General features: G+C 36.8%; 4 protein-coding genes across 4 annotated transcripts; 3 read left to right on the plus strand and 1 right to left on the minus strand.

Annotated features, from left to right (window-relative positions):
• The first annotated feature begins 2,811 nt into the window (after nucleotides 1-2,811).
• On the plus strand, nucleotides 2,812-3,749 carry LOC147491890 (uncharacterized). Its single transcript, XM_086567352.1, has 2 exons — nucleotides 2,812-3,055; nucleotides 3,166-3,749. The coding sequence occupies exons 1-2, from the start codon at nucleotides 2,812-2,814 to the stop codon at nucleotides 3,747-3,749; spliced, it is 828 nt and encodes a 275-aa protein (XP_086423478.1).
• Nucleotides 3,750-7,440: 3,691 nt separating this feature from the next.
• LOC147491891 (GDSL esterase/lipase At5g03980-like) lies at nucleotides 7,441-8,588 on the plus strand. The gene is made up of 2 exons (XM_086567087.1): nucleotides 7,441-7,657; nucleotides 7,769-8,588. Exons 1-2 carry the CDS (start codon nucleotides 7,552-7,554, stop codon nucleotides 8,434-8,436), a joined length of 774 nt encoding a protein of 257 aa, XP_086423213.1. The 5' UTR covers nucleotides 7,441-7,551; the 3' UTR covers nucleotides 8,437-8,588.
• A 173-nt stretch (nucleotides 8,589-8,761) lies between these two features.
• LOC147491892 (chromatin-remodeling complex subunit) lies at nucleotides 8,762-12,175 on the plus strand. The gene is made up of 3 exons (XM_086567089.1): nucleotides 8,762-9,355; nucleotides 9,453-9,520; nucleotides 11,859-12,175. Exons 1-3 carry the CDS (start codon nucleotides 9,172-9,174, stop codon nucleotides 11,988-11,990), a joined length of 384 nt encoding a protein of 127 aa, XP_086423215.1. The 5' UTR covers nucleotides 8,762-9,171; the 3' UTR covers nucleotides 11,991-12,175.
• A 1,409-nt stretch (nucleotides 12,176-13,584) lies between these two features.
• On the minus strand, nucleotides 13,585-19,589 carry LOC147491893 (putative prolyl 4-hydroxylase 3). The gene is made up of 8 exons (XM_086565379.1): nucleotides 19,113-19,589; nucleotides 18,946-19,033; nucleotides 16,334-16,431; nucleotides 16,097-16,194; nucleotides 15,869-15,998; nucleotides 15,569-15,756; nucleotides 15,126-15,214; nucleotides 13,585-13,966 (listed from the first exon to the last, which is right to left on the minus strand). The coding sequence occupies exons 1-7, from the start codon at nucleotides 19,319-19,321 to the stop codon at nucleotides 15,141-15,143; spliced, it is 885 nt and encodes a 294-aa protein (XP_086421505.1). The 5' UTR covers nucleotides 19,322-19,589; the 3' UTR covers nucleotides 13,585-13,966; nucleotides 15,126-15,140.
• Nucleotides 19,590-23,802: the final 4,213 nt, after the last annotated feature.

Consider the following 23,802-nt stretch of genomic DNA (forward strand, 5'->3'; position numbering starts at 1 on the left):
TCGGCTCGTTTTAGTAATAATAATACTCACACAATGGGTTTAAATCATAAAACCTAACATCAAAGCCAAAACAGACCAAAATACCCCTGTGAAAACCGGGCTGACATCATCAATCTTTACTTATAATTTCGGCTTAAGGACAAACCGGCCGACGTCATCCTATGTAAATTTAAATTACACAGTCTTCTTAACCTATTTAAATTTAAATTTTCATATGGAATTTTTTTTCATAGGAAAATTTAAATTGATATTATGTCTGGTGTCGTCGGAAAATTTTCAATCTCAAAAGTTACTATGTAAATTTAAGTTTTCATAGCTCCAATGACTATATAAATATAGTTTTACATATATGTGACTATGTAAAAATACATTTACATATATTCTGTCAGGTGTCGGGAAATTTTCAATCCCAAAAGTTACTGTGTAAATTTAAGTTTTTATAGCTCCAATGACTATGCAAATATAGTTTTACATATATATATGACTATGTAAAAATAGACAATGACAAACCGGGCTGACGTCATCCTATGTAAAATTTTCATATAGTCAGAAAAATTTCAATCCCAAAAGGATAAAAAAGGAAATAAAATAAAATAAGAAATAAAAATAGACAAGATTTGATCTCTTTTTTGGAAAACAGGGAGATTATTTAACGAGACCTAAATAATAGGAAGATTATGTGATATGGGTCGATGGGAGGGAGTTTATACTCAACCGAATTAGAACCAAGGGGTTGAGCCTCATTTCTTGTAATAATACTAGTATACTGCCCTATCTTATATAATTTTGTTATAACTCACAACAATTGTTATAAATAGTGTATTAGATTGTAATAGCTTATTGCATATTGATTGTAGTCATAGTATGTTCACCTTGTTATATAGTAATCACACATCACCATAGATGGAAGTATGGAACTAGGGGGGTGCATGTGGGTGCGAAAAGCTCCACTACGACATAAGTCATTGTCGAAAAAAATATCCAAACTATAGGACTCGCACCTCCCAAGATTTTGTCCAAACTTCCACTACCGCACCCCCTAAAAATTCCATGACTATAGTGAGATTATAATCGACATAAAAGCAATTATAGAAAAGAAATACAAATAAAATAAAAACTAATGATAAACAAAAAAATATTCCAAAGCCTTTTTCCACTTCTCATTCTGCCCTTACAAAAGTAACTTTATTTTGAGGCCAAAACGATTAAAAGGGGACAATTGTGTCAATGTTTGATGGGTTATGGGTCTATACTAAAACATATATAAAAACCCCAATAGTCGGTTCCTATTCATACCCGTAGGCTCTCTCTGACTCTCTGTCTTCTCTCACTCTCAAACTCAAACAACTCAAACAAGCAAACTCCTTAACCAAATAACCAAAAACAAAAGGTAATCTTTATTTTTTGCATTCCATTCAATTTATGGCTTAACTTCATTATATATTTATATTTGCATTCCATTATTTTCTCTATTTCTTAACTTTTTGCGTTACGTTTTTGGCGATTTTAAGTTTTTCATTGAATTAGTTTATTTTTTGGGGTTCTAATTTGGTGAATTGGTGCCAAGTTTTCATAAATGTTGTTATATGGAAATGGAATTGTTGAATTGTGGTGTTAATCACTTAAATTTGGTTTTGATAAATGGAATTAGGAAGAAAAAAAATTCTTTGTTCTTGGTTTGATAAATTGATATTGTTTTTTTTTTCTTTGCCTAGAAGTAAGAAGTGGTTAACATGGTGACAACACTTTTCTCATTCTATAAGAAAAGTGAATTTCGGATGGGCCCTGGACCTGTTATGAACTTTGATGGATTCGAACGATCCGAAAGTGTTTATTTGGACAGCCACTGGACTGGTCTGCTGCTGGGCCCATATCCGGTCCATGGTTCGAGTACACTTTAGACTGGAAATATAATGTATGGTACACACAATATGTTTCTCCTCTTATTCAAAAACAGATTTTTAGCATTCTTGCACACAATACACATAAATATATTCGTGAGGAGATTGGTGATAAAAAATTTTTGCCTTCTTGTAGATGAAGCTCGAGATGAATAAAAAAGATAGCAGATGGTAATTGTTTTAAGGTTTGTTGACAAAGATGGTTTTATACAAGAACGTTTTTTTGACATAGTCCATGTCAAGGATATTGCGTCAGCAACATTGAATTATGAAATATGTAAGGTTCTTTCTCGTCATGATCTTAATATGCATAATATTCGTGGTCAGGGGTACATGGTGCTAGTAATATAAGAGGAGAATGGGCCGGGTTGCAAGCCTTGTTTTCAAAGGAGTGTCCTTTTGCATACTATGTCCATTGCTTTGCTCATATTGCATACTACGTCCATTGCTTTGCTCATAGGCTCCAATTAGCATTGGTTGCAGTTGCCAAAGATGTTAAGGATGTTTGGCAATTTTTTTTTCTAACTTGACTCTCATAGTTAATATTGTTGGAGCTTCTTGCAAAATAAGTGATCAATTGAGAGATGCTAAGGTTGCAGAATTTGTGGAAAAACTTGTCATTATTTATGAGTTGGAAATTGGTACAAAGAATGATGAGTTGGACTCAAAAGGTAATTTAGTTTGAATTTTTTTTGTGCTTGTTTTATTTTGTATATGGTGAAACTGATTACTTATTTTCTTTTCACGTGGTGTGGAGCCGGTACAGGGAAAAATCATATTCAAACATTGAAACGAGCTGGAGATACTCGATGGGGTTCTCATTTAGGATCTATTTATAGTTTGATGAGTATGTATAGTGCAACATTTACAGTCTTTACATATATAATTGATGATGGAGCCACTAGTAATTATGCGTGCAGAGGCAGATGGAGCTTATGATACTATGACGACTTTTGAGTTTGTGTTCGTCTTGCATCTTATGAGGGAAATCATGGAGATTACGGACGATCTTTGTCAAGCTTTGCAGTGTAAGTCTCAAGACATATTGAATGCAATGCATTTAGTGTCTACAACAAAAACACTTATTCAGAATTTGAGGGAAGATGGATGGGTTCCTTTACTGGAGAAAGTTAAGTTATTATGTGGAGATCATGGTATAGATATTATTGATATGGGTAGTGTTTATCCAGGAAGTCGAGGTCGTCTTCTCATTCTTAGAAAGGCACTAGTAATGAGCATCACTTTCGGGTTCAAATTTTTATAGGCACGATTGATTCACAGTTGCAAGAATTAAACCACCGATTTCAAGAGGATGTGATCGAGTTACTTATTCTTAGCTCAGCTCTAAATCCTAGGGATGGTTTTAAATCATTCAAAGCTGATGAGATTTGCAAGCTTGCAAATAAATTTTATCCTATGGATTTTACTGAGCAAGAGAAGATACATTTGGGATTCCAATTGCAAAACTATAAGCTTGATGTTCTTGTACACCCTGAATTCCAAAAGTTGTCAACTGTTTCTGAGTTGTGCCAAATGTTAGCAAAAACGGAAAAGTCAATAATTTATCCTCTTATCGACAGGTTGGTTCGTCTTGTATTAACTTGGCCAGTTTCAACTGCTACCTCAGAACGTGCTTTTTCAACTATGAAGATTATCAAGACTAGACTGCATAATAGGATGGAAAATGATTTTCTTGCATATTATATGATTGGGTACATTGAGAAAGACATTGCTCTGAGTTTCGATATGGATTCTATTGTGGATGCTTTTGATAATATGGTGGAAGGGCGGCGAGTCCAACTTCAGATGCCGAACTTAAGTAGTATATCTTTAAGGGAAGAGGCATAACACGTAAGTTACTCTATTTTGTAAGTTTGTGTGGATTGAAATGAAATACATACATAATTTTGGTGATCTTTAATGTTTAGACACTCTACAAAAAAAAAAAAAAAAAAAAAATGTGTATTGTGTATTGTTTTTGTTTGTGTGTGTGTGTGTGTGTGTTTTTTTTTTGGGCATATAATCTTGCACCCCCTGACCTATAATCCTGGTTTCGTCCCTGACATCACCTATCTTATATTAAAGCAGAGTACATCTTATGTGGACTATCTATTTCCCAGGTGGTGCGTTCTTGAGAGAGAGATATGCCACATGGACACTCTTAAATCATAAGTTTCCTAGGTAACGCATTCTTGAGACATAGGTATGCCACGTGGACATTCTTAATTAATCATAAAAAAAAAATTCATAATTAATACAACATTACAACACGAACTCTTAATCTTAAGAAGTTTCCTAATATAGCACAACTCTAATAAGTCAATCAACATCTCACAAGGAAATTTTATAAGACTCCAATAAGAAAACATTGCCTAAATCAACTCCAAAAACTTATGCTAATAATTATCAATCATTGAATTTCTCACAAAAATTTAGGGGATGTGAATTTTATAAATGATTCCGGCCATATATGGGCGGGTCTAAAACGTTGTATGTGTATAATTTGCAAAGCGAGTGTGGCGTCTGACAATTATGTAGTTTGTCATTGAAAGGGAATTCACAACTTTCAAGTCTTCAAGAGCAAATAACTGGAATGATAAATAATAATTACACTAAGAAAATAAAACAAATTTTTTCAAAAGCAATAAAACTGATTATTGCTTCAAAATCTCAAATCTTGAAGATAGTTCTGAAAACGGAATATATCAATATGTCAGCACTATAAAGCCAAAAATATCATAATATTGATTATACCAAAAGTCTTGAAGTATCGTCCATATTTTTTGTCAAAATTCGGCAGACATCGTACTGTTTTGTGGCAAGTCTCCTCTAATATTCTCATAGGAAAACATAGTCGCTTTAGGAGTCCTTATACTAGTTTGTACAAGTATGCAAACCGTGCTACGCATCGGTGTTTTTTCAAGTCTTTAAACCTGTCGCTCTGACATCTCTTGGATAGTATGAATTTAATCTAAAAAATAATATAAAAACATTAGGAGGGGTTGAATATAATTTTAGTGACGTGAATGAATGAGGTTTTCTAAATTATTTTAAATAATAAGAATCTATTTCTAATTTCAATAAAGTGAGGGAGTTTTTTGTAAAATATTTAAAAAATAGGGAGCTGATTAGAGTAATTAAAGGAGGTGGTTCTAAAATCTTAAAATAGAGAAATTAGAAATACACTATTTGGTTGAGAAGTGTGCCTCCTAAAAACCGGCTATCATATAGTACAAGTATGCAAACCGTGCTACGTATCGAGGTTTTTTTTTTCCTGAACTCTTGAAACCTGTCATTCGAGATCGATAATTACCATGATTTTTTTGGATTCTAATTGTAATTACATAGGGGAGGCACATCTAATTTAATATAAGAGATAATTATGTTATTTAAGTGATATTAATGAGTTTTTTTTTCTAAATTATTAATAAAAGATGGCTTGTTCTAAATTTAGGGAGAAAAATGGAGAATAATTATATAATTTAAGTTACATTAGGAGGATTAGGAGGGTTCTTCTAAATTATTAATAAAATGGGGGTTTTATAATTTTTGTGAGGGAGGCGTTTATAAATTGAACAAATAGGGAGATTTCAATTTGCCTACTCGATAGTGGAGAGTGGGTTACTCAAAACCCGGCTATATATATAATAAGCTAGGGATTTTTTCCGCACTACAGGACAAAATTATATTTAGCCTAAGACACACGCACAACGGTCCATATCGATTTTTAAGCACAATTGGATGGTTGAAATGTGATGATCAACCTCGAGATACGTGTTTCAACTGTTTTTAATTAGTTAAGTCAGTTTTATATCGCATTAGCAGTGTTCGCAACCCGGTTACATCAGCGGTGTATACTTGCTGCAAGCATTTTCTTTTATTTATTTATTTTTCATTTCGTTCTCATCATTATTATCAAGTTTTTATTTATTTTTCATTTCGTTCTCATCATTATTATCAAATTTAATTTATTTATTTTTCGTTCTCATCATTATTATCAAGTTTAATAAGTTAAAAACAATTAAAGAATATGGTTCACATTGTGAGTCGGATCCAGGAGAACACACACTGCGCTAGCTTGATAGTACTATCTACTGACCCATAACCATCTAAGTGAATTTTATCTCAATTAATTCTTCGACATTTTAAATACTATCTATTGTGGGCAAATCACTAAACCAAAGAGATGAGTGCCTTCCAGTAACGGGGCATATACTAGTCATATATAGTGTAGAGATATAGTGTAGGATCGAATTGTATCGAATTCAGACGTGAAAGTTAAACGAACCTCCAGTATATAATGAGAATTTTCCCAACTCAACACAACGCAGCAATACCAACTTTGATCATTGAGATTTCGTTACGTTCTTTCTGATTCTCTCTCTCAATAATATTCAAGAAGAATGGGTTTTCGTAGGAACAACACAAGTTCTTTCATGATGTTCTCATTGGTATTTCTTTCCCTAGTATCGCTAGGTTCGGGTAATGTTGATCAAGTTATTCAAGGTAAGGGATGTCCCTTCGGTTTAATATACAGTTTGGTGATTCTTCATCGCTTCTTGATTTTAAGGATGGTCGAAGCAGTTCATCTGATCAAGGGTTACTACAAGTTGTGGACTACTTAGGTACGTTGAGAAATGAAAATTCATCTTTCTTGCATGTTTCTTTTTACGCCTAGAATCTTTCTTTTACTTGTTCTTGTTCCTTGTTATCACGATTATATGGTTATTGTTGTGCGTTCTTGTTCTTGTTCTTGCAACACCTTGCATGCAACTTCTTGCCTATATACTGAACGTCTAAACCACAAGCAGGGCAGGCCACTAATGATTTTTGCTTTTATTTTGGGCACAAAAAATAAACAGGACATCATATTAAATTACAGTAAGAAAAATCCACAATTTTCTGCGGACGCTTACTTTTTTCAATATATATGAATATATAATTATATATATATGCCTATGCTATAATTGGATAGTTCAGTTAGTTGGATTAGACATAAGAAAACTTGATAAGCTACACACCGATAATTCCTTTAGTGTTTTTATTCCAGTACTCATACGGCCTACTTTTCGAGTCCAAACATCTTATTCGATGTCCAATTTCTAATAATTGGCAATCTTCGACAGCTTATGCTTTTCATCTTCCCCTTGATCTATATGAAGAAGACATTAAGGGTGTGTTTGTTAAATTTTAACTCATGGAAATGAAATGAAATAAAATTGGTAGTCTACTATGGAATGGAATGGAAAGTAAATAATTTTAAATGGTATGTATTTGGTAAATTGGGAAAAGGAAAGTAAAAACTGGGAAAATGAATAATCATGTTTGTTTGCAAAAGCTATGGAAAGGAATAATTGTATTGTTGGGTCATGAGTGTATTAGTAGTAAGTCCCTATCTATTTATTTCCTTTCCTTTCCTTTCCACAAAATTTTCAGAGGTTAGTTAAGGACACAAAACCTTTTCCATTTCCATAATTTTGTTTCCATATAGAAAAGCTAATTTACTTTCTATGGGTAAACAAACGACTTAAAAACTATGGAAAAAGTGAACCACTCTTATTTTCCTTTCCTTTCCATAATATTTCCATCATAACAAACACACCCTAAGTTAGATTATGGAGTGAACTTTGCTGTACGGGGTGCTCCTGCTATGGACTCAACCTTTTTCACGAAGAACAACATTACATTGTCGTCTCTTCACACACAAATTGATTGGTTCCAGACCCATCTTGATGCACTATGTCCATCACCTCCAGGTAAGCATATATGGTCCAAAGATTAATTTCATCCTATTTTAGCCAACTATTTCCTCTTATTATGTCACACATTCATTCATATTATTGATCATTATTTTCTTTATGTTGCAGACTCTCGTCAGAAGTTAAAGAAGTCTATCTTCTTGGTGGGGCAGATTGGGGCCAATGATTATAATTATGCTTTCTTTCAAGGGAAAACCATGAACGAGGTTCTTGGTTATGTGCCTGAAGTAGTGCAGACTATTAAGGATGCTTTGAAGAGACTCATCCATATGGGGGCTGTTAACCTGATAGTCCCTGGAAGTTTTCCAATGGGATGCCTGCCTAGCTACCTGACAATGTTCCCCAGTGATGATAGAAGGAACTACGACAAGAAGAAGTGCCGAGAAGGCCATAATAACTTTGCAAGGCTTCACAATGATCACCTTGAGCAGGCCCTAACCGAGCTCAGGTTTGAGCACCCTCGTGTTCACATTGTGTATGCTAGCTATTACGACGCATTCATTGCTCTCCTTCGCAACCGTGCTGTTCTAGGCTTCCAAAAGAGCTCCTTGAGGAAAGCTTGTTGTGGAAATGGAGGATCATACAATTTTGATTCATCAAGGATGTGTGGTGCTGAAGGCGTTCCAGTTTGCTCTGATCCAACCAAGCATGTTCACTGGGATGGGATTCGTCTAACCGAGGAGGAGGCCTACAAACTCATGGTGGAAGGCTTCATCAGCGGCAACTTTGTAAGACCGAAACTAAGAATTCCAGAGAGATGGCATTGTGTTATGTAATAATCTAATGTAACCGGAAACATCAAATTAAACATTGAAGAACTACGTGTGCTTGATCCTATAAGTGGGGTTAGATCCCCTCCATGGTACGTAGGCAGCCCAGAAGTTACTTGGGTCCAGCACCAAGGCACGTTGGGATCGCGGATGTTATAGCCTCCCTGCTTTTTATGTGTAGTATGTTAGTGTTAGATTTCATGTTCTTCTATTCTTCATTCTTCTTTGGCCTTATTGAAATATTATTTTACTTGGCCAAAGGATCTAACGAGGGTCGGATTCCAAGATGTTTTAATTACTCGTTACTCATTAGTGATGAATGTTGCTTTAGGTACTGCAAACCCAAAGGACAAGTTTGAACAATTCCTTTAAGCTGAAACTGTGGGACAATGAACGAGCAGTAAGATCCCTGTGTGTAACCACTGGTTCGGAGTGGTCTAAAAAGTATGCACGTCATCTTTTTCATACACTGCAATTCTCAATAAAATTACAGGGAATGAAAAAGCGGTCTACATCTTAGACACTACTCACAGTCAGCTGAACTGTGTATTCAATCTTGTTTATATTAAGTGAGACTAGTTTTGACTTTAATAAAATTTGTGCGAACGGTATTTTCGAACAATCTGGTTCCAGGCTCGATCAATAAATGAGCTACTCAATAGGTGGGCCTGATTATAAACTTAAGGGTATTTTTGGTCATTTGGTCATCCATTTTAGATTTGAGGTGAACGAAATCTGAAGATGATGATGATGGAGGCAGAAGTGATAGAAGCAGAGATGGTATTACCTCCACACTTGAGTTTCAAGAAAATTCAAATGTATGAAAAATACCCAAAAGGTCAAGCTAGAGGTAGACACTGGAAACACTTGAAACAAATTCTCCAAGCTGAGAATTACCAAAACTACCCTCCCAATGAACCCAACTGTGAGTTCCCTCTTTCTCTTTACATATATATATATTATTATAGTCTCTGCTAAATTCTTCTTCTGATTGTGCCCCTTTTGTTTTCAATATGTTTTAGATGTTAATATTGAGTCCCCCCCATCCATGTACCCAGCCAAGAAGTACTGCGATTTAACGGGGTTTGAGGTAATTTTTACTACCATAGTGGTACATGTTTAGATATACATTCGATATTGCATAAGAATATTGAGTCTATTTAGTTAGGGAAAAGGTTTTGAAGGCCTTAAAATGTGTGTATGCCTGGTTTTCTTATGTCGTTTTACGTGGAGAATTAGTAGATTGTTCGCCACATTGATGTTTATTTTAGAAGATTTGTTTAGTTGTTTTATGGTTTTATCCTTTAGAGTCACTTGTAGAGAAGTTTCTTGGGGAGGTTAAACTGTTAAAGCATCGAGTATATAGGTCAGATACTGTCACCCATGCCATAGTTGACATGATAACATATGCCTTTCGTTTGTGAAATCCAACTTTTCCTTTCCTTTTTTCATTTTAATCAAGCTATGGATTTCTTTTATATGAACCAAAGACCAGGGTGCTAAATTGTCATCCTCTTGTTCTACTTCAGAAAACCTTCTACCCTTCAACTTTCTGCCTTGGGTTCGCCAAATTTTCAACATTTCCACACTTTTTTCCTCTAAATTTTCTGGCCCACCAATTTTTCATTCTCTTAGAATGTAGACTATAAAAGTTATCCCTCCGCACATTCATGTTAAGTTTCATCATCCATATGTGATGAACCACATTTAAGAGGAAAAGTGTGTGTGGAAGAGTAAATTTGATGAACCGCAATTCAGAGGAAAGAGTGTGGAGGAGGAAAAATTGGTGGCCTAAATTTGTATGGAAAAAGTATGTGAAAGAGGAGATTTTGTGGACTGAAAGTGGAAAGTTGAGGATGCCTTGGAGTTTAAAAAAAGGAGGGTGCTGAGATGGCTATAGGAGATTACATGATGTATTTAGATACGTTGTTCCTGGGTTACAATGGAAAAACAGAGAAATATGGAGAGGATGGGTTTGGAATGACAAATGAAAGACACATCATCAACTGCCTTATAACAATCTATGTTGGAGATTTCTTGGTGATGCTTTAACCTAACCAAAAAAATTCTTGGTGATACGTTAACCAAAATGTTCTCAGCTGGTGATGCTGTAACCTAACCATGTAGGAGATTTCTTTTTCGTTTCGTTGTTGCTCTCACAATGACTTTAAGGATATAAATAAATTATAGAGAAACACATTGTCTTAAATCATGAATCCACGTGGAACCTAAAAAGATGATCAGATATGCCATGTACACGACTTTAGTAATCTTTAAATGACAATGTCTACTAGTTTCTTAAGTAAAACAAAGCAACTGTATATTTTCTCCAGGTTGAAAAACAGAAGAATAGAGCTAGGAAAATGACAACTCTCTCCAACCCAAGAGCCAAATTTCAGTAGCCTTCTTGTGTATCTGTCTTGTTTCCCCAAAAAGAGTCAAACAAAACTTTTCCTTGTATTTATAAGTTATGGGAAACTTATTATTTTGGAGATTTACAGTAAGAAAATTAGTTTCATTAGCTAGTATTTTCTTTTTGTCTGTTTTTTTTTCAAATTTATGTAATAACAAGTTTCCAAGTTAATGACCTGATGGGAAAGGTGCTTTTGTCTCTGTCTTGTTTTTTACTTTCGTTTGTAACTTGTACTATAGGATATCTCATCCTATTTCTTTATGCTTTGGATATATATATAAAACTATACTTTACCAATGAAAAAAAATAGTTACATTGACACGGACACGTGTATCGTGTCCGTCTGCCCGACACGCCGACCTATATAGAGTAGGACACGGGACACATCTAAGTAAAACTATGAATATTTGCTACTTACACACCTATTTCTTGGGCTAAAGAACTCACAAAGCGCCACCTGATATATAAAGTACTATATCACGGAGTTATGACTATGTTTATAGATTGATTTTTAAGTTTTGTAGGTTTAAAAGAAACCCTAGTTTGAAATTGTATAAATAATGTGTCCGTGTTTGACACGAGTGTTCCAGACGGATACACATCAGACATGGAATTTTTTGAGAATATGAAGTGTCCATGCTACTTAGGTTTGGTCTTGGGGATGTCTACGAAGGGATAATCAAGGTTGAAAGCCTCTTTTGCTAGGGCATTTATAATTTCTTTTCCCTCTTAATTTGTTTTCTCTTCTTCAGATACAATAATTTTTTATTATTACAAAAGGAGGTATACTACTTATGCAGTCTTGCGATGGAAGAGATTTACTACAGTTATTATTGTCATTTTTTATTGTAGTAATAGTAGAGAGCAGCCCACATCCAGCAAGCCTGCATAATAAAAGGGCAGCAGAATTAAATGAGTGAAGTAGTCTTGCTGAAAATGATATATCCACAACTAGAAAGGAAAACAACAGAAATATCTTGCAAGTCTTTTATCGAGCTTATGTTCTTCTATGCAGGCACCTTACGTTGACCCAAAAACAAAACTGCGTTATGCAAATGCTGATGTCTTCAGGCAGTTAAGATCACTTCCCAATGATTATGTTCAGAGGTATCTGGCTTTAAGAAATGCTGCAGTGGTTTTGAGGTAGCTACTACAGTTGCAACAGATAGTTGATCTGTGTTGATACGTGGAGATGGGTTTAGTCTGAGAGCACTATTAGAAGAGTGCCTTAAGCTCTTGATGTATTCAGACTCTGACAACCAAAACACATTAGATAAACGAATTGAGACATAAAATTATACAGTGGTTATCTTGTTCTGTGCTATTGGTACACATCAGATTGTTATGGGTGTCTGCATGATTTAGGCTTTTTCTTAGCAATGTACGACCAGTGATAGCAGCCAAATTCACTTCTTTTCTAGTTTTCTCTACTCTTTGATTCCATTATCTACTTTTGTTTATTTTATCATTTTATGAAACTGACAACATTTATTTCACATTCCTGTCATTATCAGTTGCATTTTGATAATACCTAGGGATGTTATATATTACAACACAATAAGCCAAAAAACTAACGTATTATCCGCACTTCCGCACAAAAGTAGGCTTTCTCAACTTGCCCTGATCAGCATGTGTTGGATAGCTTACTGCATGGTAGACAAATTATATGCTGAAACCACTCCGTTTTATATTTCGCTACAACATCTGAGGATAGGGTTCCAACTCCTAAGTAATCTGAGGCCAACAAATAGTGATTTTATGGGAGATGGGTAGGGATTAGAGAGTGTACGAAGTGACCAGGCAAGTAACCATCGATTACTGCTTAAAAAAACCAGCTGACGTTTCTCTGAAACCAGCTCTGAACTTAATTTTCTTACGCCAATGCCCATGGGACATGGGGTATATTGGACTATATATGCTAGAGTTAACTTGAAACGCACTAATAGACAAAGTTACATTACAAATGTTTACCTCGGTTCAACAGCCCAACAGATCATGACAAATTGTCAAATTCAAACCCTTGGAAAGGAAGCTATTAACCACCGAAGGAGAGAAAATGCAGATTTGAGTAAATATTTTGTAATTGCTGGTAAATGGGACAATACTTTGGTGAATATGCAGTGATACAAGGAGGAAGGACTGATATAACAAATGCACCATGTTTTTATGGCATTATGCAAGGACGCGGAACCTGGTATACTGAATGGTGCAGGTACTTAAGATTGCTTTCAGTGGTTTGTTGCATTCCTTCAGTGCCTAACTGCCTATTACTCTAGAAATATACGATCTCTCACTTGGATGTGTGAATTTCTAATCTCAATAGAAATCAGCAGAAGCAAGTACAGCTTCTTATAAGTAATTCAAACTACATACTAAGATACACCCAAATCAAGATGAACATCTCGTGTTGTAGCAGACACCACAGGCCAAATGTAGCCTCACAAATCCACCGAGCAATCTGAAACTGCTATGAGAGAGGTCTGTTCTTCAATTCTCCTAATTTCCAGGTTTATCTGTTGGTGGTTGTCGGTTGAGGAAGAAGAACTAACAAGCAGGTGTAAGGAATACTGTAGCATGTGCACCACGTATGGAAGTACTCTAATCAAGGAACAAAGCAGTGAGGCTGAAGTGAAGTCTAAGAAAAGCACACTACACCAGATAATACACAAGGTCATCCAGTGGCTCGCAGTACATAATAGTATAATACACAGCAAGATCAAAGCTTTTGATGGAGGGTGATCAATAACAAAAAATAATGAATTAACTTCGTAATACTTTCATCAAAATTATTCTCTAGTTTACAATTCTTCCTAAGAGTATATTTGGAACCAATCCTCTAATAATGGAAATTCCCACGACTATATGCTAATCTAACATAAACTTTTCTGATAAGTAGGTGTAGTAACCTTCATTATTTCTTTTATCCGACAAACTGATATCTTCGAACTGAATGCTAATAAGCACAAATCCGACATTCTATCAAAATCGAAGCATGACAACACAGGAATCTTGATGGTTAATAAGTGAATCCGAGGCCCCCTCTATGCTCTTTGGGTAAACCTCGACATCAACTGTTACACAAGCTACAACAGTAACCAACAAGAACCAGCTCAACTCGAAAGCCTGCCAAAACAAAACAATGGAATTAATAGATGAATAATATTATAGAGAAATATTTTACCAAGCTATATCAGGGAAACCAAGGGCTATCAGAGGCTCTTTCTAATAACCCTTAGGATCATATGTAAGATCCCTCACAATTCAGAGAATGGATGAAGTGTAAAAAACTTGGAGATCATTTCACGTTAAAGATTTACTGCACTAATGCATCATCATCACATAGCTTACGCAAAAGATGCATCAAAATTTTGAGTACTTGTTTTTATATAAAAGACGAACATATTACGAGTTATAGATGTTCAAGGCAGTATGTTAGCATATCAGTGCATCATCAATATTTCGACTACCTGTTTTTATATGAAAAACGAGTATATCACAAATTAGATGTACAAGGCAGTAAGTGTTAGCATATCAGAGACAAACAGCATGCTGTCAATACGAATACTAAATTGAAGAGCTGTATCTTAATGAAAATAATACATTTACTAAAAAATGCTAATAAATGCCCATAATAGCTTCTAACCTACTCTGTATATGACGAACTATTATGTAGATTTCCATTAGTGCACCTATCTTGAATTGCCTCTAATTACTTCCAATAAGATCTCATCTATGCATATTGCTAAAAGTTTTACTTCGCAAGAAATTTTCAGTATTCCATTTTTTTCAATCCGTAATTTTCAGTTTCCTATTCTAGCTTTCCTGTTCAACACCGATTACATGGTAATATCGTTGACAATGCATGGTGTGTGCATATCTTCAGGTTATTACTGGGCTACTGGCTAACACATTCTTATATAGAAATCATGTGTAAAATCACATTAAAACAATATGGAATGATGGTGCTCATCCAAACCCACAAGACCATTCAAAGGTAGCTAGCTACCACACCGATTTCAACTTCAAAGTTCAATCCAGCACAAACATGTGAATGATGTCTACTCTAGAAACAGTAGATTCGGAAGAAAAAGCTTCTACAACTTCTTACACTTAATAGTTAAATTCTACACCTTCACAAGTCTAATACATTCAGATATGCATATTATATTCCCCGCAATGCTTCATCCTTGCCATGTCTCTACAAGGACGTACGGATTGAACCTTATATGGTAGGAATGACCGCAAATTCTCAACTATACACTTCTTGGGCATAGAACATTACCATTTTCATAGCAGATTAAACCTTATATTCACTGACATGTAACCACTTTGTCGATGACCACTTGTTCCCTTGTATCACAGGACAACCACCTGGAATGAAGGCAGTATGAGTTTAGAAATAAAAAACTATTAAATGTCCAAAGAATCAAAGATATTCATCATCTATAAGAACTTACTACTACAGATAGAACTTCTATTGCCAAATGCCTCCAACAGACAAACAATATGATGTGTATATAATGCAACACAACATGAGACGCCAATAATGGATAAGGAATAAATTTCTGTAGATTTACAGGTGGACAGCTGCTATATGCTTTTCGATGACTATATGATTAAGCAATCATTTATGCCACTTCATTAAAGAAAGAGGAAAATATCTCTGTAGATCGAGAAATGAGATCTGATTTCTGCTACTAATGGACAGATAAATAAACAGCTTACCATGCAAACTGGATGGATCAAGAGTGGCATCAGGCCTCATGCCCCAGAAAAGCAATGCATCTCCCATCTTTGGTTTGACAGATAGGCCTTTTTTACCACATTCTGATAATTCATTCCACCATGGTACGGAACTAAAGTTTCCTTTTGCTGATGGAAATACTGTCTCACCTCCTTCTTCAACATCAGAGCTGTGACAACAGCAAAACAAGAAAATGAAATCGAAGCATGCATATCATGAATTATAGTTCAGCATCAAAATCCAAAACATAGACAGAAATGGGAAAAAAATGTGAGACTTACAGATACATAAGAACAGTAGCTATCCGCTGACCACCATTCTTAGTGTTAAACTGATCGAGGAAGTAATCATAGTGAGGCTCATATTTTTGTCCAACTTCATAGTGCAGAATTTGAAGCCCTTCTCCATGCTCTGCACATTGTAAAGTTGGCTCAAACAACTGATATGCATTAAGAGAGAAGGAATCACCATAGAAACAACCATCCTTGTAAACTGTAATGATTCCATACCTGCAGGAATGAAGGTGAAATCTGCTATTCTTTTCTCTATGTCCCGGATGATTTTATCTCTTCCTCTCTGGAGAAACGTACCAGAGCTTGTACGTACCCTACACAGAAATTCCACTATGAGTACCTTCGTAAAGGTAATGCCTTCTATCTTTTTATTTCGTAACCGGGAAAAAGGGAAGGGAGGAGGAACACAGGGGAAAATAATAATTGTGCAAAAGAAAGATGGGAGATGTAAACCTGCTATCTTTGCTGCGACCTGTCTCACTGTCAACAACAGTTGACTTTTCCATATGAGGCTTAGCAAGATTAATTAAGTAATCACATTCCTCCTTGGACTGTTCAAGAAGAAGCAATAGTAATTATTGTTTGACCATGCTCATCAACATCATGTCCTTGAAAATCTAAGCACATTTACGATGCAAATGAAATTCCATCCATTCAGAAAGTAAGACCAGGATTCCAGAATGAAGTGAATACAGCCACATGATACCGTCTTTCAATTTTACCTCTATTTGTAGTGATGTTATTATAGGCTCATTGCAAGCTTTGCAGTTCAAACACTCCTTAGCAGGCATTATACAATGAAGCAAATACGTATTGAGAGATAGAACTATTGGCATACAGTATTCATAACAAAAAGTGCTAGACTACTAGTGTATAAGATGCTCGGTTACCATAATCGTCATTAGTATATTAAAGCATCTCCAACTGCTCCCTATAATGCTCTTCTCTGTTCCTGGGGAGCCAGTACATAAGTGTTCCTCAGCTGTTTCCTATCCCTATAGTTCCCACAATCTCATCCCTAACCCTACAGAAATGGATAGAGAAGTTGTGCTCAGGCAGGAAAAACAGGGCCGCCAGTCGTGTTTTTCAGTTGAGCGTGTTCTTTATCTCTTTCTGCAGTGAATAGAGCGCTCTCTTATACTCTTACTGCCAGAATGCACATTTTAGCGATTTCCGTACAGTCCATATCCCTATATGCGACTTAATCTATATTTCTATACCCTGACATGACACCCTATTCCAACAGAACAATTGGGAGTTACAGATTTTAGGTGTATGAAACAGAACCGTAGAAAAAGAATTCGACTTCCATCCAAATATGTGAACCCTGGAAAACTTGTCCATTATGCTCCCAAAACCAAATCCCTGCCTTTAAACAAAGTCAAAATTGCATACCAATTGTATGACATGCGGGGTTATGGGGAGCCAGCCAATCATGTGTTGTAACTCTGGTGATTTTCTTGGAGAATCTGGTATCGTTTTCTGTTCTCTCTTGGAGTCTGGTTTATACCCAGTTACTCGACTTCTTACTGTACGCGCACATTCACTTTAAAGTCTCCGATTTTGGTTCATTTTGTTGGGCTATGCAGCAAGTGACTACAGCTGTCACTTTGACGGAGTATGGCAAGTCATTAGTACTATCAATGGCCTCCATTCTAAGTGGACAAAGCTACTCCAAGAATTTAAAGTGACCCCTTTTGATCAATTTGTTGTCTACATGGATTTCCATTTTGTATGACATGCATCCCATATTTTCACTGAATTATACAGTAGTATAAACTGATAACAAGGTATTACGATTGCTTTGTTTTCGTTTTCTTATACTTTACCTTACATAGATGCAATTCTAGGTTACCTACTTCAACCTACTTTATACAAAAATATTAAATATGAAGTTGCAATTTTACCCATAATTTATAATTCAACCTGCTTTATAATTTACCCATTTCAAAAGTAAAATGTGTAACGTATTATAAGCTCATTGCAAACTTTACAGTTCAAACACTCCTTAGCAGGTGTTGTAAAATGAAGCAGATAAGTATTGAGAGATGGTACTATTGGCATACGAAATAGATAACAATAGGGGCTAGACAGCCACTTTATGAAGTGCTATATTTCTATAGAGCATGATTGTCATTAGTATATTAGAGCATCTCCAATTGGTCCCTAGCGCTCTTCTATATTCCTTGGGAGCCAGAACATAAATGTTCTCCAATTATTTCCTCTCTCTATAGTTCTCCAGTCTCATCCCTATCTCTACAGAAATGGATAGAGAGGCTGTGCTCAGGTAGTAAAGAAAGCGCTGCCCGTCATGATTTTTAGTTGAGTGTATTCTTTATCTCTTCCAAAGTAAACAGAGCACCTAGCACACTCTCTTACTGCAAGAGTACCTGGCATACCAATCCATCTACCCACAATCCCACATGCATCTTAATCTCTATCATTATACACTGACATGACACCCTATTCCAAGAGAACAACTGGGATATGCACATTTTACGCAAAGTCTGTAAGATTTTAATTTAGGCATACAATATATGACCCTAGAAATGGAATCCGACTTAAACCAAACTTAGGTCATCTTCCAAAAGACCAGAAGAATCCATTCACAAAACTCGGCAAACTTCTCCATCATGCCCGCCTAAACCAAATCCCCAACCTTAAACAATGCCAAAACTGCATAGCAATTGTAAGTAGCCGATCATATGTTGTCACTGCACTGTTTTCTAGGAGAAACTGGTCTAGTTTTCTGTTCTAAACTTGGACTCGGGGTTGTCTTCACTTACTCGACGTCTGTTCTCTTAAAAAGTAATCAGTCTTTGAGTTTGGTTCCTTTCATTGTGCTATGCACATATGACTAAAAATGTCAATTTGACAGAAAATAGCAAACTACTCAAAACATTTAGAGTGACCCCTTTCTATTACTTTGTGGCTAGATGAGCTCGCCTTCCATTGCGATTTTTTTTTCTTTTTCTTAATCTTTCCCTTATATGAATGCATTCTAGGCTACCTACTTTCTACATAATATTGCATGTCACCAATTTAAAAAAAAAAAAAAAACTCACAAGAAAATTATGGTAAACAAATGCTCTTGGCTCCCAAGAAAGAATCTCAGTCCACTGATCCCTCCTATTTTCTCCAACACCATCACCCCTGCAACAAAATAATAAGAAGCAAAAAATAACGAAGCCCAAGTCAAGAATTCAATAAAATAAATAAATAAAAAGCAAACCTTTGAACATTTTTATGAACAAAAGAAGCCAAATCAACAACAGCTTTCGCCCCATCATCGTCATTATTATTCATTGGAATAGAAAGAATACCAAGTGCTAATAACATAAGAAGAACAAATGAAAGCATTAATAGCATTGCAAGAACAAGTGTAAACGTTGATGAAAATTTCCTTCCCAACATTCTCGAATGCCTTCCTCCTTTCGCCATTTTCGATTTGAGGAAAGGCCAAGTAATCAATTTGAGGAGAGGCCTGGAAATTGAGAATTTGGTTTTGGGATCTGATTGGGTGTTTTTTTAATTGCCTTTTAACCAAAGAAGTTGACGGAGAAGACTGGTAGGGGTGAAATGACGATATTGCCACTGATTAGTGATTGTAGCAGGTCGGTCAGTTGGCGGGTAGTTTTGTCAGTTTAATGTGTTGTCTGGTTTCTGGCTACATTGATTGAGGTCCTTGTCCTTACCACTTTGGCCCAATGTTTTGCTCATACAACGTGGTCTCAATGTCCTGCAATCTATAATTTTGACGCGTCATTTAGTCTAGCTGTCATTGCACGAGGACAAGTGTGAATTGGATTTCAGTGAATTGTGTAATTTTCAAACTAACGCCGATCTCAACATTTATTATGGTTCACTGAAGTGTTTCATTTCAGCGGATGCATCGATAGTCCTCTAGAAGGCACACGTATCTGACACCAACATGCCCCGACTCGCGTACGACATTGGGACGCATTGGGGGACACTTGTTAAGGGTTTTTTTTTTTTATGTGAATAAATATTTTAAAAATAAACATGATCTGAAGGGAGGAGAAGAGCAAGATTGGTGTAGAGGTGTGATCTTAAGGGTTTACGACTTGATGTTGTGGATGGTTGGAAATGGCTGCACTCTTTTTTGGGACAAGAGTTGCTTATGTATCAAGTTCTTTGGGTAAACTTGAATCAAGTCTTACGTAGTTCATCTCTCTCTACTTATAGATGTTTGAGTTGACCTTCCTTATTTGTTTCAGGCCGTTGTCAAGTGTAAATATATATTTTGTACTATCTTGATGATTCGTCATTACTCCTGATGTTACAAAGTAAATGTCTTCTTGATTGGTGCGTTGACTGAGCTTCAAGATCGCGGTAGATCATTTGCTTCCATATATGGATGTATCTCATGTTTGGGACGACCTAAGTCTGGGTCATTGTTACGTCATGATGGCTTGGTACGAGCTGGTGATGTATGACCTGGTGTGTGGACACGTGTGTTGTAGTGATATGAATGTAGAACGAAGGGTACTTACACAACCCTTTTATTTTATTTGTTCTTTGGACAGCTGTGGTGTGAGAAGAAAAGACAAAGTAAAACTTTTAAACACGTGTCATACAGTTAGTTCGTTTGAATGATTTTGGAAAATGTGCGGGAACTGTTAGAGTTGGTCCATGGGCCCAAAATTGTTGCGGTTTGTGGGCGAGGTTATGATTACGTTTGGGGAACGCAAAACGTTTTGTCTGTTTTCGAGATTTGTGCAGCTGAAGGGTTTTTGCGTGTGAAGGTTTCTCATTTCTCATTCTATCAACACAAGTGAAAAAAAAGCAGTGAGAAAGAAAACAAAAAACTCTTCATCTTTTTGTATTCAAGTGTGTTATTTCAACCTAAAAATTTGATCTTTTTATTTCCTTTTTGTTTTGTAATGTCTATGACTAGTGATAGTTTGAGTGAGAAAGTTGAATTGGATCAGTGGAGAGAGAGAATTGTGAGTGATGAAGATTGTGGTGTTATTAGGGCTCGAAGTGGAGGTGAGGCTTAATCATCTTCCTCGCTGGAGACAATGGCTAAGGAGGCGGGGCTTAGGTCGATCGGTAGGTTGTACTGCTGCTTTGAGGGAGGAATTTGGTTGGATAGACTCCAACCTAACTGTCTACGACCTGGGTAGAGAGAGGAATATGTTTGGAAAGGATTACGTTCCTCGGGATGGGGGTGTTGTGGTTTGCTATGGCTAGTTAAAGGCTGGGCTGAGGTTGTCATTCTCCCAGCTTACTGTGGAGGTTTTGAATTTTTATGGAAAATCTCATTGTCAGTTCATTGGGAATAGTTGGAAGGTTTTCCATGTGTTAGATTTGTTGAATAAGAAAGGTTATAACATCTATTTATCAGATGTGCTAGAGCATTTCTCTGGAAGAGATTGTCTGCAATGAACTTTAGTTTGCAGGTTGTGAAGGAAGAATTTGTTGTGATTGTGGGGGTAAGTAAGGAGGATTGGGAGCGTAGGCCCTTATTGGTTGTTGGTAATTATAGTCCTGCTGACTGGGAGTTGGATAATCGCACTATAAAGTGGGATGGTAGGTCGTTATGTTATAAGTCGTATTGTATGTATGGTAGTTGATATCTTTAACGTTTTGACCACTTTATTTTGTTTTTGTAGAGGGTGCTATTCGTGGGTGTATGAGTGTCGGGGTTATAGAAAAGTTTGCTTGTTTGAGTTGGGAAGAGAAACGAGCTGTCTTGGGGGAGGTTGCACATTACTTCAAGAAGTGTGGAGGAGAGAAGATCAACTGGAAGAAGGTGGAACAAAATAAAAGTGCTCGCAAGCTTGTGTTTGATATCTCTGATTCTAGCTCAGATACTGGGATGGAGAGAGAGAATCAAAGGAGAGCACCTATTTTTGAAGTGAGAACGGCTGGAGGAGCTGCTGATAGCCGTTCTACTTTTAAACGACCTGAGGGGGGTGACGGTGACCGGGCTAGTCGTGTTGGTGGGAGTGTCGGGGGAGGTGGTTATGCTCCTGCTCTCTTCCAAAGGCCTCAGCTGAAGAGGCGTTCTAAAGTGGTTGAGCCTGAGGGGTGAAGAGGACCCGAACTGAGTCCGAGGAACGACCTGGTATGGTGGAAGGTCGTACTTCTTTAGGTCGGGCTCCTTTGAAGAGGATGAATCTGAAGGAGTTGGCTGTTGATGTGGGGGTGGTTGATGCCCAGGGTAAGAAGAAGGTTAGTGAGACTAAGCCAGCTGTCCAGAAGTGCAAAGGGTCGGGGAGTGCGGCCCCAAGTGACAAGAGTGGTGATTCTGATGTTCTGGATAGAACGGTCACCTACTACAACCCCGTGAGTGGGTTAACAAAGCTAGTGAATAACAAGGACTGCACCTTCAAGTCTTCACTAGTTGCGAATGGGCTGCTGGAGAGCATTGCCTTGGATGGTGATAGGCACCAGCTGGAGACTGAGAACTTTTTGGAGGTGATCCTGAAAGATATGGATCGCTCCATCTGCTTGGTAAGTGTTCTTCTGATCCGATATTTTGTTTTGTGCTTTGATATATTACTTTTTTGACTTTTCATTGTTGGTTGTCAGGTCTTGGCCATGTACAGGAAGTTGAGGGAGATGACAACTATCTCCGACTTGTACAAGAAGGAGCTAAAAGTTGTCAAATAGGCCTATGACAAGCTGCTGGTTGTACAAGAAGTGGAGCAGGTTGAAGTGGGGGGGGGGGGCTCAGGTCGGGGAGTTGGCTGGTAGGGTTGCCTTGTTGCAACCGTCTCTTGACGCTTCCAGTGTGAAGGTCGGGCATTGGGTTGCTGAGTGCAAAAATACGCAGGCCATTGCTGAGCGAGCTCAGAATGAATACAATGACCTGGTCGATGTGGTAGAGAGTGGTGATGTCTATGTTATGGTGGATGATTACATGGAGCTAGAACGTAAGTACAAAACTCTCAAGAGATCGGTTGAAAGTGGGGCTGCAACAGTAACTGTAGAAAGTACTATTACAGATGCTAGTAGATGATCTGATCTACCAGCTGACCTGGGTGCTACTCCTGCTGCTCAACCCACTGAAGATGCTGCCACCGAAGTGCTGAATGCAACTGGTGATCCGACTAGTAGTTTTGTTGGTGAAGAGGGCTGCCAATTGGACTCCTTGAATGTGGAGAATCTTCCTTGCGTCAGCTGATTGTGCTCTTTTTGTAATGGATGAAGTGTTTGAACAATATTTTCTTTTTGTTGTTGACATGATATTTTTATTTTTTATGAGGATGCTGAGGTTGTTTTCTCAGGATAACCTGGGGGCCTCTAGCATCTAACCAAATTTGTAAGAAGAAAAAAAAAATATTTAAATTACTTACTTGTTTTGAATTGGAATTGTCTTTGATTTTTGCATGTATGTGATTGCTTCGATTGTTTTTTGATTTGTTATTTGACGACCTGTGCTGCATAGTAGTAGGCTTGACGACTTGATAGATGCGTGTAGGTCATAAGTGTCTGTATACGACCTGATAGAAGCACGTAGTTGGCACCTAGGTTTCCTTGCGTCTTTAGGTGTGTGTATTAATTGAGTGGTTCCTTTTTAGGGGAACTTCTTATTGATTTTGGACTTTATAATTAGTCTTTGAGTGGTAATTATAGTTGAGTCAAACTTAACCATCTCAAAGGCCTTAAGTTGACTTGTAGTCCTTTTGGGGGTACTTTGGATTGTATTTGACTGATAATTAGCCTTTGTATGACAATTATAGTTGAACCGTTATTAATAATGGCGCTGGTGTTAAGTTGATTTGCGGTCTTTTTGGGGGACCGTGGATTGAAGTTGACTGATAATTAACCACTGTGTGGTAATTATAGTTGAGTTGTGCTCAACTCTGGCATTGGTGTTAGGTCGGCTATTTTAATACCTTAGATCGGGCATCGATTGCAAGATGCGTGGTACTCATGTAATGCAAAGATAA

This window comes from Coptis chinensis, chromosome 6 (genome assembly GCF_015680905.1).
Source record: "Coptis chinensis isolate HL-2020 chromosome 6, ASM1568090v1, whole genome shotgun sequence".
In the NCBI taxonomy this organism is placed as follows: Eukaryota; Viridiplantae; Streptophyta; class Magnoliopsida; order Ranunculales; family Ranunculaceae; genus Coptis; species Coptis chinensis.

Excerpts from the sequence above, each read along its gene's own strand:
- LOC147491890 (XM_086567352.1), top strand. The coding sequence starts at position 2,812 with ATGCGTGCAGAGGCAGATGGAGCTTATGATACTATGACGACTTTTGAG. Across the intron at positions 3,056-3,165 it reads GTTATTATGTGGAGATCATG|GCACGATTGATTCACAGTTG; the intron begins GTATAGATATTA and ends AAATTTTTATAG.
- LOC147491891 (XM_086567087.1), top strand. The coding sequence starts at position 7,552 with ATGGACTCAACCTTTTTCACGAAGAACAACATTACATTGTCGTCTCTT. Across the intron at positions 7,658-7,768 it reads ACTATGTCCATCACCTCCAG|ACTCTCGTCAGAAGTTAAAG; the intron begins GTAAGCATATAT and ends TTTATGTTGCAG.
- LOC147491892 (XM_086567089.1), top strand. The coding sequence starts at position 9,172 with ATGATGATGATGGAGGCAGAAGTGATAGAAGCAGAGATGGTATTACCT. Across the intron at positions 9,356-9,452 it reads CCCTCCCAATGAACCCAACT|ATGTTAATATTGAGTCCCCC; the intron begins GTGAGTTCCCTC and ends AATATGTTTTAG. Across the intron at positions 9,521-11,858 it reads GCGATTTAACGGGGTTTGAG|GCACCTTACGTTGACCCAAA; the intron begins GTAATTTTTACT and ends TCTTCTATGCAG.
- LOC147491893 (XM_086565379.1), bottom strand. The coding sequence starts at position 19,321 with ATGGCGAAAGGAGGAAGGCATTCGAGAATGTTGGGAAGGAAATTTTCA. Across the intron at positions 19,034-19,112 it reads GTTCATAAAAATGTTCAAAG|GGGTGATGGTGTTGGAGAAA; the intron begins GTTTGCTTTTTA and ends ATTTTGTTGCAG. Across the intron at positions 15,215-15,568 it reads TGATCCATCCAGTTTGCATG|GTGGTTGTCCTGTGATACAA; the intron begins GTAAGCTGTTTA and ends CCTTCATTCCAG.